Here is a 15,430-nt window from a genome sequence, read left to right on the forward strand (position 1 = left end):
TGATTTAAATCAAATTCCTCGTTATTATAAATATCATGAATACACATCAAGTAGTTTTCTGGTTGCAATTTTCTAATTTCGACTATGCGTGCATTGAAAGAAACGTTTAATAAAGTAAACAAATAAATATTAAGCTTTTTCTTTTTGTAAATTTTGATACCCTTTAGATCATAATTGTTCTTTATTTCATAAATTACGATTTCATATTTTTAATTTTGTAATTGCATGCCATCTTACCAGATTTAAACTGATGATCGATAATCCAGAAAAATCGATAATCCGGAATCGCCGAAGTCCCGACGAGTCTGGATTAACAACTTTTGACTGTATATGATATAGTTGGTCTGTGATTGGAAATTAGGAATGAAATTCACTTTTAACTGAGAAATATAATGCAAGAATACAATTCAGAAAGTTTTGAAATGTATTAAAACAGAGTTATCATTTCACAAATTCTTTAAAAATTTTATTTCGTCTTATTTCTTTTTCAAAAACCAAATTGCATACTTACTTCAAATTTAATCACATTAAAAAATCAACCTGTGTTATAGTAGTATGTTATGTCAGACCTGATTTATTTGTATTGAGAATATTTTGCTAATGTTATGTTCTAGAAAAGCTGAAGTTCCATTAGTTATTTTCAGAGTCTATTCTATGATAGTTGTAATATAATTTACTACATGTATGATGTAACGTAATTGATCTTTCTATTACAGATCTGTTGAAATGGAAGAAATAATCGATCATTTAGCTTCTGGTAATCCAGCAATTGTTCTTGTGAATGCTAATTTGTTGTATTGTGATACATGTCACACTAACAAGGTTAGTTTCTGACTCCCTTCTAGTTATAGTACTTCGTCATAATTCAAAGTAGCAATGCATTGAGTAGTATTTTTTTATTGTGCATTTATTTCTTTCAGTGCCTGATGAAAATTACCAGCTACTGCAATATTTCTTTTTCATACCAAGGTAAAATTGAAGTTCTGAATTGTTATGCTGAAAAGAATTGCAATAGTTTTTATTGTTTGGTTACCCATGCAAAGTCTAAATAATTCAGTCTGATAAAATGTAGCTAAATGTTAGTAGAAAGAAAAAATAATTTTTGTGTTTTTGTCAAGCAAATTTTATTTAATTGTAGAAATGTCATTTGTCTTTATAAAAAAAATGGCATTTTTGATACAAATATTCCAAATCATCTGCATATGTAGGGAAAAAAACACTCCTTGGCTGGGAACTGTCAGGAATGTAGCATCGTATTTATCATAGAATATCTAAGTGAATGTTAACTGAAAGATTATTTAAACTGATATTTGTTTTTAAGTATGATTACAGAATGCTACCTCAAGTGTAAGAGGCTCATAATTAGTACTAATCCATCCGAGATCATCCTGCCCATTTTGATAAACCTTTGAAATTGCTTTGGTGTATTTAGGCTTAATAAAATATGGGAAAATTATGCAAAATCACTAATCCCATGATTAATATGGCAAGAAACTCTTTTTTCATTGGCAAGAAAGAGAAAATATATATAGGTGGATGTAAAAATATATAGAAGTAGTTTTTCCCCATTGATAATCTCTTTGTCGCCATGATATTTGTAATAGAAATGAAGCAAAAAGTGGGAAGCCTATTAGCTATATATATTTGTATATATACCATTTTATCACATGAAACTCGCTGAGGGGTTAAAATTGATTTTAGGAAATGTTTGTTTATGTGTATTTATATCTAGTGTCAATGGTTTTAGGAAATTTTTTTACATATTTGTATATATGCCACTCTATATCATTTTTAAATATTTATGAGTTATTTTTACATATAGTTTGCATCAAGATTCTGACTGCCATAGACATTTTTGCCAGTGGATGATACATAAAATAAGTCTGTTACTTTTTGATATTATAAAAGGGTGTTGCCCAGTGTAAGTTAATCATTTAAAAAGTTATATGTATATATATTCTTCTATAGCTAACTGAACACCTCAGAGTGGAGTTTGTATTTTTAGTTTGTAATAAAACTCTGTCCATCATTAAATAGATGTTTCTGCCAATAAACATTGCATTATATGTTTCATTTCAGTCTAATAGAAGCATGTTGCTTAGTACAAATTAAACTAAATACTTAAAAATAGTTTTATCTATTCTTCTTAACCACTTGCGCTAAAAAGATGTGCCACGCACGTTAGATGCTTTTGTCTCAAACCACACGCAAAAATGAAAAAAACGTGGTGCACACGTCACCTAACAACAAGATTGTTTATTTCTCGAGTTACAGCTCTGGATTGCACTCGCAGACTCGGAGCGGCGTAAATGAGACACTTTACCGCTTGTTACATTGTAGTGCACGGCATCGCAACCGTAAAGTTTAGTCGTAGCGTAAGTGGTTAATAACATTTTATAGCAGTTATCTACTGAGAGGGAAAGAGAAATCTCCATGCCTTTATTTAGTGGAATATTACATGTTGAGGGGAAAAAAATCTGATGTGTACACCACGACTTCCTTGTATGGAAAATTAAATTATATGCATTTTTTCTTGCATTTCATTTAAACTTATTGGATTGAATTAAATCTACTTTGTCGATAGCGCATAAACCACAGTAGAATAAATGCACTCTTTAAAATTCACTATATTTGTTTACCATAGCAACAGTCTGGTGCTAGGTTCAGTTAACAGTATTATATTTCATTCATATAACTCAGAATGCACAAAATTTATATCATTTGAAGAATTATATAATCATTGCCACATGTTCTATTCAAATACTATAATAAAGCTAGAATGATATATAAAAGAAATTAAGCAAACAAAGCAAAAAAGAAACAGATTTTCACAGACAATTTAGTATTTCTCATTCAATTAATTCAGTTCTCACTTCGCTACAAGGCAAAAATACATAAAAACTCAAAATATCTGTATTAAAAGTTACGAAATAAATCTTAAACACTTATTTAGTCGAAAGAATTCCGGAAATGATTAGGCATGATTTAATTCGCAATAATAAATGAAGGCATTATCTTTGTTGTTGTGAAGATTAGTCTCTCTAGATTGGCAACAAATCTACTATTCTGCTGTTTCAAATGTAAATAAATATGTCCGCCATGTTATTTAAAACTTAAGGCTTAACCGCACTTAAACAGCTTTTAAATTGTTGATAATAGTACAACTACTGCTTCCAGATTTACAAAAGGCATAAAAACCTTAACTGGAAGATAAGAACAGCATAATTCAATCATTTTTAAAGCAAAAAATGTACAATTTACAAACATATAAGAGTAAAGAAACTGAGATCACTGAGCCGGGTGATAGAGTGGATATATATATATATATATATATACGTTTGGTGTGGCCGATTGCAACCAAAATACGAGGTACACATCTACATGTTATAGCAGTCCTATATACAAAATTTCAACGTTCTGAGGCTATTCGTTTTTGAGTTATGTGAGTAACGTACGTTCGTACAGATGCCACAAAAAATTCTCTTTAGAATTAATTTTAAAGCAGTTTTATAATTTTTTTGGAGGAAAAGAGTCTTTTATTCTGTCCTTACGTACAGATGTAATGCAAAAACATCGTTAAATTGCATTCGATAGCAGTCAAAATGGATATTTTCATTGAAATACGCTGTCGGAAACATTTTGCGATCACAATACTTCCTTTTTACTCCGTACAAGGAAGTAAAAAGCAAAAGTTTTCAATCGTTTTAATATTCACAATTGTGCACAATAAGTAATGTTACTCCAGTTATGAATATTGACAGTACAAAGAAAGCATTTTGCTGCTCCTTTTTACTTTCTTGTACGAAGTAAAGGAAGTATTTTATTCACGAAAAATTCTGGGTATCATATTTCAATGAAAATATCCATTTTGACCACTATTGAATGCAATTTAACAATGTTTTTGAATGACATCTGTATGCAAGGACAGCATAAAGGCCTCTTTTTTCCCCTGGCGAATTATAAAACTGATTTAAAATGGATTTAGAAGTGATATTGTCGTGGCATCTGTACGTATGTACCTCACATAACTCAAAAACGAGTAGCCTTAGAACCCTGAAATTTTGTATATAGAACTGCTATAACATGTAGTTGTGCACTTCCCTTTTTAGTTGTAATTGGCCGCACACCAAATATATATATATATATACCCATTCTGTTACTCGGCTCTGTGAGCTTTTTATGTTCTCATATATGGGTAAATTGTGCATTTTTTGCTTTAAAATGAATGAATTATCTTGCGGTTAAGGTTTTTATGCTTTAGTTAATCTGCATGCAATAGTTGTAGAATTATCAACAATTTAAAAGTTGTTTAGTGCAGCTAAGCCTAATTTTTCTTACTATGGCAGCTATATTTGTTTACATTTGAAATTTAGCACAATAGTGAATTAAGTCTTTCTGCACCTTTAGTGTCTTTTTGCAAAGTGGGACCAAAACGAAGTTTTTAGTTTTGTGCACCAAAACATCTGCCTTCTCCCATGCTGGCCAAATTGCTTGTTTTGTGCAGAAAATCTAATCATAAAAATTGTTTTTTAACTGTATTTATTGTTTTATGTTTTTCTATATCTTTCAATTTTTAATGAAGATATTGAGTTTTTATGTACTTCTGCCTTGCCACAAAGTGAGAACTGAATTAATTGAATGAGAAATATATCTCTAATGAAATTCGAGGAAATAAGTGTTTCGTATTAGCAGCAGATATTGTTACCAGTCTGTCTTGAACAGAGGAGAATGTTTACAAGTAGCGCATGTGCATTAGGTAAGTGGCGCAGAATCGTCTGTGAAAAGCTGTTTCTTTTTTATTTGTTTAATTCCTTTTAAACATCATTTTAGATTTATTATAGTACAGTTCGTAATCCGGACATCCATTATCTGGAATGAACTATAATCTGGACCTCAAAGCCACAAACTTACGCATGCACGTAAAGCGTTTACCCCATGCGCACTTCTGATAGTGAAGAAAGTGACAGAGAGGTAATTGAAAACGAAAACATTTTAATTGACAAGTTAGTCGGTATTCTCGACACAGCAATTACAAGATTCGAACAGTGGGACTTTGTAACTGAACAAGAAATTATGTCTGTTTTTAGAATTAAAGAGAAAGTATTAGCACAAAAAACGAAGCAACTTAAACAACTTACATTGAAAGAAATGTTTAATAAAGTAAACAAATAAATATTAAGCTCTTTTTTTTTTTTTTTTTTTTTTTTTGTAAATATTGATACCCTTTAGATCATAATTGCTCTTTATTTCATAAATTACGGTTTCATATTTTTAATTGCATAATTTCTGCATACCATCTTACCAGATTTAAATTTATGATCTATAATCTGAAAAAAACCCTAATCTGGAATCGATGAATGCGGATTACGGACTTTGTACTGTATTTGAATAGAACATGTAGCAACAACTAGATAATTCTTCAGATGATATAATTTTTGTGCATTCTGAGTTATAAAATGAAAAGATGTGATGCTGTTAAGTGAACCTAGTGCCAGAGTGTTGCTATGGTAAATAAATGTAGTGAATTTTAAAATGTGCATTTATTCTATTATGATTTCTGCACTATGAACAAAGTAGATTTAATTCAATAAGTTTAAATGAAATGTAGGAAAAAAATGTGTATAATTTAATATTCCATATAGGAAAGTCGTGGTGTACACATCAAATTTTTAATAGTTGTATTATTCCTGTAGCTTTTGGATGTTCAAAATACTTATGAACTTCCAAAGCTATTTCTTTTGTATTTTGTGGAACAACTGAACAATTTTTATGTGCTTTTCTGTATAAGATAGCATCAATGAAAACTGTAAAAATTTTTAATGTTGTTGTATTGTCACAAAATTTAGATCAGGGTAATGAATTTATTGTGGCCAAAAGGAAAGGAGTTGTTCCTTTCATTAGTTAAAGCCTTGAATACCTCCTTAATATACAATATTACATTTAGGTAATATATAAGTGAATATGTACAGTTAAACCTTGGTTTACGAATTTAATTCATTCCTGAAGATACTTTGTCACCAAAAATATTCATAAACTGAAGTATAGGAATTAATTCATTCCTGGATCCTGAATTATTGCTTTGAAAACAGTACTTTGAATGTAAGTTCATATAATGCAAATTTGATGGAATTCATTAAATCTGATAACACATATACTAACGCACGATATTAATATAGTATATATGTATATATATATATATATATGCCTTTTATATTTAACACAGTACTAAATATAAAAAATTAGAAAACTTGAAGTAAATTGCACTGTATCTCTATGAAGGAAAGTTTACCAACTAGAAAATGGTGAAAAATCAAAAGGGCAAAAAGTTATAGTTTGAGAGGGCAATCCTACTCTATAAAAATATCAGATAACTGCTGTCTTTCTGTCCCCCCTTCCCTTCTTATCACTACTCTCCCATTCTTGAGAATCACTGGACTCTTTTTTTAATTAAAAATGTGTTCAATGTTATTTTCTTCCTTTTTTTTAAAAATGTTCCTAAAGCATGCTATTGCATGTTCTTAAAGCAGTAGCATTGTTATTGCAAATATTTATACTACAACTTACTACTGGTTTATCAGGGTGATAATGTTCTGTGAACCTTTTACCTTACCCCTTTTTTCACAAATTCCATGGATCAAATAACTAAGAATATCCTGTCTTCTTCTAAAGACATTTCCACTTCTGCATTATTGGTATCATTTGGTGCCAGTTTACTTATTCATATCTTGAGACATCATTTGTCGTCCAAAACACTTCTTTTGGGCAGAGGGAATTTATTCGTGATCCAAGGTTACACTGTACATTTATTGTAGTTAGCATAAATAAAAGTTAAGATTCATTTATTATTTATAGGACATTTCATTGTACTGTGTGGATTTGATAAAAGGGAAAACAAAGTTCTATATCGAAACCCTTCAGTATTGAATAGTAAGTGATAATAGTATGGTTAATTGCTTTTGATATTAATGCTTTTCTATTGTCTTTACCTTTAAATTAGCTGTATGATATTTCCCAATACCAGAATATTTCATTATGTTTATTTAAATGTTGTTAGCAAAATTATACATTGAAAAGTTTAGGTCTATAAGATGGAGGTCAGGTACATGTTCATTGAGATTTATTTTATGTGGAATATATGAAATTTTTCACAGAATATGAAATTTGAATATCACATTCCATAATTGCTTCATAATGAGATAACTTTGTCTACCAAATAAAAGGATAAATACAGTTTCTGAATTGCAGTTAATTTCTGTCACTGATGTTTTTCGTTAAAAATTTTAGTTTGTGAATATTTTTTAATTTTTAGAAATTGGCAACATTTTCAAGAATTCTGTAGAATTCTCAAGTCATCACCTATCCTTTCCCGATAATTTTCAAACATATTTGAATGGTAAATGGAATTCAGAAGTGAATAAGAAAATTTGATGAATGACTCCAAAAATGGGCTTTCGAAAAGAGGAAGGTTAAATATTAATAATATTAGCCGTATGTGAGGCACAGTATGATCTGACAAGAAATTAAGTGTGGAACTGATTACTAAGTTAGACAAAAAGAATAAGAGTTAGGCTAGTTTTAACTAAAGGATTCTGGAATGATAAGAAAATAGTAATTATGCTTAGTTCTTTTCATGATGCATAATCTGCATCAGTTTATTCAGGGACTGCAAAAGTAAAACTAAAATCAATAGGGATTTATGATTATAGTTTTATAGTGGGTGGTGTCGACAGATGTGATCAGGAGATGCTGTACTACCCTAGTACCCGAAATCAACTTCATAAATATTACAAGAAAATATTTTTCCATATAGTGGATCTCGCCTTTTATTCCGTGTTGGTTGAGAATATTGTAATATTCATATTTTGTTTTGTACTTAGATGGTGCTACAGGTTTATGTTATTGCAAGGGAGTACTCTTGTTTCTTCACAGCTGAACACAGTTAAAGCTGTTGCTTATTTCATAGTGGAATGATAAGAAAATAGTAAATATTCTTAGTTCTGTTGAGGATGTGTTATCTTTACCAGTTTATTCAGGGACTGCAAAAGAAAAACTAATGCCAAAAGTGATTTATGATTATAACTTTACAATGGGTGGTGTCGACAAATGCGATCAGGAGGTGCTGTACTACTCTAGTACCTGAAAACAAAATATTTTCTTGTAAATATTGCAAGAAAGTGGTTTTTCATATATTGGATCAAACAATGTGGAATCATATATAATATACAGAAAAATAACTTTTTGCATATCTTGGATCAGGCAATATGTAATTCGTATGTAATATACAGAAAAATAGCAAACATGAAAAAAATCCCTTCTTGATTTCAAGCTGGCTGTGATCAAGGAAATCATTGGTAAATATTGTTCTGCTATTTGCTCATCAGTATGGTCTAGTGGTGATAGTATGGACTTTATTCATCTTGTAGGAAGGCATTTTGCAAGCCACATACCACCAAATATTTTAAAAATGAACCTAGGAGGCAGTATGCTGTGTAAAAAAGATTTTAAAAAAATAAAAAGATAACAATGGGGGAAAAGTGCATAAAAAGACTCTCATTTGATGTGAATGATTTAAAGTTGGATTATGTTTAAAGCCATGTTTCAAAGTTAACTACGCTAACAAAAATTTTGTATAAGTGAGTACAATTAATATTATTAGCTGTATAAGTTAGTTAGCATGTATATTTATCAAAATTAAAAAGATCCTGTGAATTTTTATTCCATGCAAGCTAAAATAGTGTGATCCATATTGTATGTTTTATAAAAATTAAAAAATCTATTAAAATTGCTGCATTTTACTAATTTTGTTTATAAAGATGTGAATAGTAATATATGAAGATAGAGAAAATAAAAAATTAAAAATTAAAAAAAAAACCCGCCCTGTATTACAGGACCAGAATGTATCAAAATCGAGTACACAAAGGGTTAATTCATTTTTATTGTAAATATTAAAATGTTTAATATATGCATTAATTTTAAATTTATAAAATGCATATGTAAAAGATACTATTTTTGAATAAATATGAATTTTCCCATTGTGTTAGTAACAATGAATCACACATGGGCTATTTCTCTTGACAGCAGCTTTGTTTAATAGCAAATTTATCCTCCTTTGTAACCTTTGTCACTTATGTATTAATCGTGTTTGACTGAATTTCTCTAACAGTTTATATTTTTGCTTATAAGAACTGTTGCTTTAAAATTTACATTAAAAGGAAAATAGAATGCATTTAGTAAAGATAAACTGTAAATAATATGAAGTGAAAATAAGCTGAATAGCAAATGCATGCATTAGAGCACTTACAGACAAAAAATTATTCAGTAAAGTAATGAAAGGTGAAAACTGGTAGTTAAGTATAATTAATAATTATTTAGCTTTTTTTTTTTTTTTTTTTACTTGTTAACACTGAAGAAGCATCAATGTAACGATGGCCACCACATTGTTGGCATGCACTGCATTAGAACTGCAATCTGTAAAGCACAACTTCAATCTGTATCTTTTTTAGTTGTGAAAGTGTTAAACTAATCGAAATCCATTTCCAAATGAAATTGCAAGATGATGATTCATGTTTATCCCTATGAGTTTGAGAGGTGTAGAAAGTTTAAAAGTGGCATCATGAATATGGAGGATGCTGTGATTGGGCTAAGCATACAGGAAAATGACAAGCAAAAACATCATAGTGAATATGCTGCAGTAGGAGAGCTTAAAAAGGAAAGCAGTCATATTACTATGAATGACATTGGCATTGTTCTATTTTAGATGAAATTGCTGGTTCAGCTCATTATATTCTCCATATTATGGTCCTATTCAATAACATGTTAGTGAGATAAGTATAACATCAGGCTGAATTCAGAGACTGCCACATGAATGGAAATTTTGTGTTTGCTTTTAGGTTGAAAAGATTGATTTTTAGGAAAAATTATTACAGAAAATTAAATCTAAGTGAACTATGACCTGTCTGAAACAAAAAGGTCAACATAGTTTGTTGGCAAAATCCAAAAACATTCCATCCCCAATCACAGCAGGAGAAGTAATACTTACTCTCTTTTGGAATGGAAATGAGCTCATTTTGGAATGTTATATGGAAACTGGAGTGACAGTGATCAGTAATTCATATGCATTTCTTCTCCAAAATTACCTTAACCCTGCAGTCAGAAATAAAATGATGAACACTTTTGATTTCAGGTGTATTGTTACTACACGGTAATACTCTACTCTACACTGCCCTTTTAATGGTTATGACAGTTCAGGATATGAAATTTGATTGTTTAACAGGTATGCCTTATTTATAGACCTAGTCCTTTGTGATATTTGTGTGTTTGGATTTCTCAAAGATGTGATTAGAGGCAAGCATTTCCAAAGCGATAGAAAGGTGAAAAACGATGGTGCACGAGGGGCTATAGTAACATCAAAAGAATTTTTCACATGAGGTATCAATGCACTTCTGGAATAAATGTGCTGTATGTCATGAAGACTACATCAAAAAATAATGTAGAATGGGATAATTTTTCTATATTTCTCCATTTCATTTATAATAAATTATAAATGTTTTCACTTTAATCTGCCTTATAGCTAAAGGCAAAAGAATATGATATTGAGTTGATGTTTTTCCTAATTTTTTATTTCAGAGGTTTGTACAATGCCTTATGATTCTTTTGAGAATGCCAGAAAGAGCTTCGGAACAGATGAAGATGTGCTCTTTGTATACTTCACTTCTTGATGTTTTAAAGTTCCTATAACTCTGCTCACCAGAAAGATAGTCCTGTCCCAAGAAAGGGGTTGTATTGTTTCAAATGGGTAAAAGTAGTTTGAAAAGGGTAGATTTTAGAACTTAAAACTTAGTAACTATTATCTAATTGTGATGAATCATTTATCAGATCAGCATTCCTTTGTGTTAACTTTCCCATCTAGAAAGTTAATTAACCTTTCCTTGTGTTTGAAAAGATCATATTATTTATTGCTTTCATAATTCAAGTATTATCTATGATTGTTTACGATTAAACATTCATATGCATTTTTCCTAAAACTTTCTCATACTATTTTGTACAGAAAAATGAAAGTTTTTCATAAAGTGCTAAGAAAAGGAATTTATATATATATATATATATATATATATATATATATAAAAGCATACTGCTCTGCTTTTTTGCCACATCTCATATTTACTGATTGTTATAGTCTAATGAGCTAAAATTTTTATCAGTATACCAAAGTATGCAAAATGATGTGCCATGTAAATCTAAAATATGTCTGAAAACTGTGCTGTTATTTTAATTCATGTTTTATCTCTAAGAGATACCTAGTCTTAAATCTTTATGTATTTTCAGAGTATGATTTTTAAAGTTTAATGAAAACGACTACATTATTTTTGCAGCATTATTTATATTCATCTGTTTGTTCTGTGCTAACATTATTATGTAAAAAGTGATTTCAAATTGTAAGGAATTACTTAGCTTAAAAGAATTGCACTCGTAATGTTTATTGTTGGTGAACTCAAGTTTTGATGAAGCCATATGAATTATTTTATAAAAAGATCGAACTTATCATGCCCAGCAACAAAACAGATTCTAAATCCTAAGAAAAATTGAAATAGGCATTACTGTTTCTTATCCAATGCTGCTTGTGCATTATCTCAAGAATGGCCATATGGTTTCTCCTGCTTTGTATTGTTATCCTCCTCCCTTTTTTGTGGAGGGCAAGAAATGGATCCATAATAATATTTATACTTTCTTTTTTCCCTTAAACAGAGCTGAGACATTCTTCATATTTAGAGTATGGAAATTATATATACTGTGTTCTACATTATCTTTGATTGAAAGATTCCTTAGATGATCTACATCTTTTATAATCTTTTTAGCATTTTATTTTATTTTGTTCTGAAAGGTTTTACTTATAGTGATATGCTATTTATACTGTTTTAAAATGCTACATTATATATTATACTACTATAAACAATGAATTAAAATTTTACAGAAATCAGGGTTATAAATAAATACTTGTTTCCAAATCTAATGTAAGTTAAGCAAAACAATTGTTGGATATTTCTTAACCTTATACCTGTGAAATCTGTGACTTTAATGCAGTAATTCTGAAAATAAAACTGTTTATTTAGATATGTAGATTGTATAACATAGCAACCACACTTTGCAACTATTTTTTAAATGAAATTTACCCTTAGCTGACAAAGTGTTATGTTTGTGTTCATTAATATGGAGATCTGCTAAAATAACTGCGTTTTAAGTTTCAAAGGAATTGATTTTATTCAATTTTATTAAACCGGTTCTTATTTAAAAAAAAAAACAGAGTTTATTGTGTAGAAGTTATAACAAAAAAGATATTTATATATATTTTTTATTAGAGAAATTTAACTGCAGAAATGGAAGAAATATATTTCTGCATTAAATTGTATTAATATAAGGGCACTATAAGAAATATATTTTAATACTGAAATTTTACTAATTTTGATGCTCAATCTATTAGAATTTATTTAATAAAATGTTAAGTGGAATTACTTTTATAGCATAATTGCATTACGATTGTAGAACAAAAATATTAAATAAATTTATTGCATATCAGTTGTTTCCACAAAAGAAAGATTTCGGAATGTTTGTTTCAGTGAGTACCTTGAATGTGTTAAAAAAATATGAATTATCAGTCATTAAAATTATGCTCACTGTTTTAAAATTCTACATTATATATTATATGTATGATGTATTTTTCAACATTTGGGCCAAAAACAAGTATGCTTTGTTCCAGAGTATTTGAATATAAAATTTTTAAACTTTTATATCTAAAATATCAATGGCATATATTCATTAAGAATAAAACATAAATAAAAAAATATAAAGACATATGCGATCTGTTTCATGCTAAACTAATTTCTGTTTTTAATGATTACTTTTGTTAAATTTCATCTCAGAAATAATACTGTTATAAAAGCATCAGCTACAGGATTGATCAAACACATGTATTATGCTTCAGCTTATAGCTTATATTTTAATTTAATTATAAAGATGTTTAATTTGTAAATATATGTTGTAATTACTTTTTTAATAATTATATCGAATATTATAGAAAAGAAAATTAATATAATTATCTGTGAAATCTTCCTAGCAACACTCCATTTCAGCATTCTCAATTCAGCTTTCTAAATTTTAAAATTTGGCAGCTTTTTTATTTTATTTTATTTTATTATTATTATTATTATTATTATTTAAATTATTATTAGAGTGGGAGCTTATAAAGGGCTCTACATAGTTTTATCTTTTCACTCTGGAGTCCTATTTTATTGATCTCATTTATTTATCCAAGTTATCTGAACAACTTCACTAAAAATTTTATGCATACAGATGTTACTGATTTGAGAGGTACTTTGAAGTTTCAGTGTCATGCTTAAAAGAATAAAAGAGATAATGCTTGTATACTATTAACAAAGTATATTTAAAATGATCATTTAAATATCTATATCAAAATATTTAAATATCAAAATATCTGCACATATTTTCATTCTTAAAATATTTATAAATTTTATTCAAATTATATGCATTATAAATTATAAAGATAATAAGCATTGATAGAAAAAATAGTAGTGATAATTATTGTTAAACTGTAATGCTTACAAAATGTGCTAAACTCTGAAAATATGTACATAGTGCATTTTATCCTATACAATTTCACAAAATTTTTTAATGTTAAAATTTTTATATCAATTGATTGTTTACCATACTGTTATTTTTATTATCATTTAGTTGTCTGTTAAGATTTATTGTGAGCTTTATATCAATAAAATATTAGACTTGTGTGAGCTGTTTGATAATTTTAAATATTTAAATCTTAAAAATCTGATATATTTTAATTACTACAGCAATTTTATTATTTGTATATATTTTTAATGAACTTCAAAGAATGTCAATCAATTCTAGTAATAAATGATTTATATCATTGTATAATAATCTTTTATTTCCAATTTTCAAAAGTAGGGTTTTAATAGTAAAATTTTGAAAAATGTATTTAAACTGTAAAAATTCTGCATTCTTTAAAGTTGTATTCTATTAGTTTTCCTAAATTTTTATCTTAAAATAAAGATTGTTACTTGCACATTTTACTATAGAGTTATTACTTTTTATTGATACAGAAACATAAAAATGTGATATTCTCTGGAATTCAAACTTTGGCTCTCTCGAATACGCATCAAGAACTCTGCCAGTTACACCGCGAAGGCACGCTGAAAGAAGGGAGAAAACATACGACTTGGAGTTTGAATTAATATTGTTAAATACTGAAATTGCCAGGAAACAGTTATTAATTATTTTGATGTTATCAACTCGTTTTGAAACTTGTCAAAACTGGTTTCTATTAGATCAATGATTATATTATTGGAAAATGCATTAAATAATTCGTTTTATATATTTATTTAACATCTATTGGTACTTTTGTCTTATGTATCATATTATTTATTCCTGCATATGGAGGAAAAAAAGAGATTCTTGAACCATGTAGATTTTTTTTTATTATTATTACAGTGATAATTTTAAAAAACTTATTGGGTTTAATACTGTTTTTCGAATTTTTAATATCTCAGATTTCAAACATTTTTTTTTTTTTTTTTTTTTTTTTTTGGTCATGATTAAGCATTTGATATGATCCTTAAATAAAATTTTGATAAATAATGAGGAATATTTTTGACTGTCATGTAGATAATTAATTGCAGTTTTAATCTGTTGAAAATTATATGTCATGTAACAGATCTGCTTCATAAATTCTATTGCTGATGATGTAACATTATTTTTTTCCGAGAATAATTATTGCCAGTTTAAAATGACAAATAAAACTTAAGAGGGAGTTTTGTTGTCATCTGCAGAAATAAAATTTGGGAAATTAGTCCAGTTGAGTTTTGCTTATGCTTTAGATTGATACCTGACTTCAGTAAGTAACCCACCAGTAGCTAAATGGATAAGACTGCTGAGATATGGTACTCATTTTAGATTCAGTACCTAGCTGCATAGATTTTGCTTCTGTAATGTTAATATGACCCTGTGTTCCATAGAAAATTGCCTATGCAAGCATCTCTAAAGTAAATAATTCTAAAACACTTTATTAGATTAATTAATCAACTAGCCATGACTTCACTATTGAAAGTTTGTGTATTTTGCTGCACATGTTTAACGCTGCCATTGCTTCTTGACAGTATTTCTTTTATTATATCACCAAGAGACCATCAAGCCAGCCTAAATTTCGCTACTTGAGTGACTTGTAGCAGTGTTATTATGTCTTTGAGCAGAGTTATGAACGTGCGTTGATAATTTTTAGTAACTGCTGTCCAGGTATATTTGAACGGAACTATAATCGTAGCGTAATTCATCAAAAATTATAACTTGAAACGAATTGCTGATATTTTGCTGAAGGAAAATATCAAGGGTACTTGTTCATAAG

At 28.6% G+C, this 15,430-nt stretch overlaps 1 protein-coding gene across 5 annotated transcripts in view; it reads left to right on the forward strand.

The window, feature by feature from the left end:
• LOC118202698 (protein GUCD1) overlaps positions 1-13,799 on the forward strand; it is a 55,674-nt gene extending 41,875 nt beyond the window's left edge. For 2 of the 5 annotated variants that reach the window (XM_085810809.1, XM_085810810.1), the window contains exons 6-10: positions 717-822; positions 921-969; positions 6,853-6,927; positions 10,184-10,273; positions 10,627-13,799. In XM_085810809.1, the coding sequence (XP_085666935.1) occupies positions 717-822; positions 921-969; positions 6,853-6,927; positions 10,184-10,273; positions 10,627-10,718 (412 nt within the window). In that variant the 3' untranslated portion in view covers positions 10,719-13,799. Of the gene's footprint in view, positions 1-716; positions 823-920; positions 970-1,822; positions 2,524-6,852; positions 6,928-10,183; positions 10,274-10,626 lie in introns of those variants that run through there. The other 3 variants (XM_085810811.1, XM_085810812.1, XM_085810813.1) reach the window with 3 other exon arrangements.
• Positions 13,800-15,430: the final 1,631 nt, after the last annotated feature.

The sequence above is a fragment of the Stegodyphus dumicola genome, chromosome 2 (assembly GCF_044657685.1).
Source record: "Stegodyphus dumicola isolate Sdum_Otavi_A_Nest chromosome 2, ASM4465768v1".
NCBI classification, from domain to species: domain Eukaryota; kingdom Metazoa; phylum Arthropoda; class Arachnida; order Araneae; family Eresidae; genus Stegodyphus; species Stegodyphus dumicola.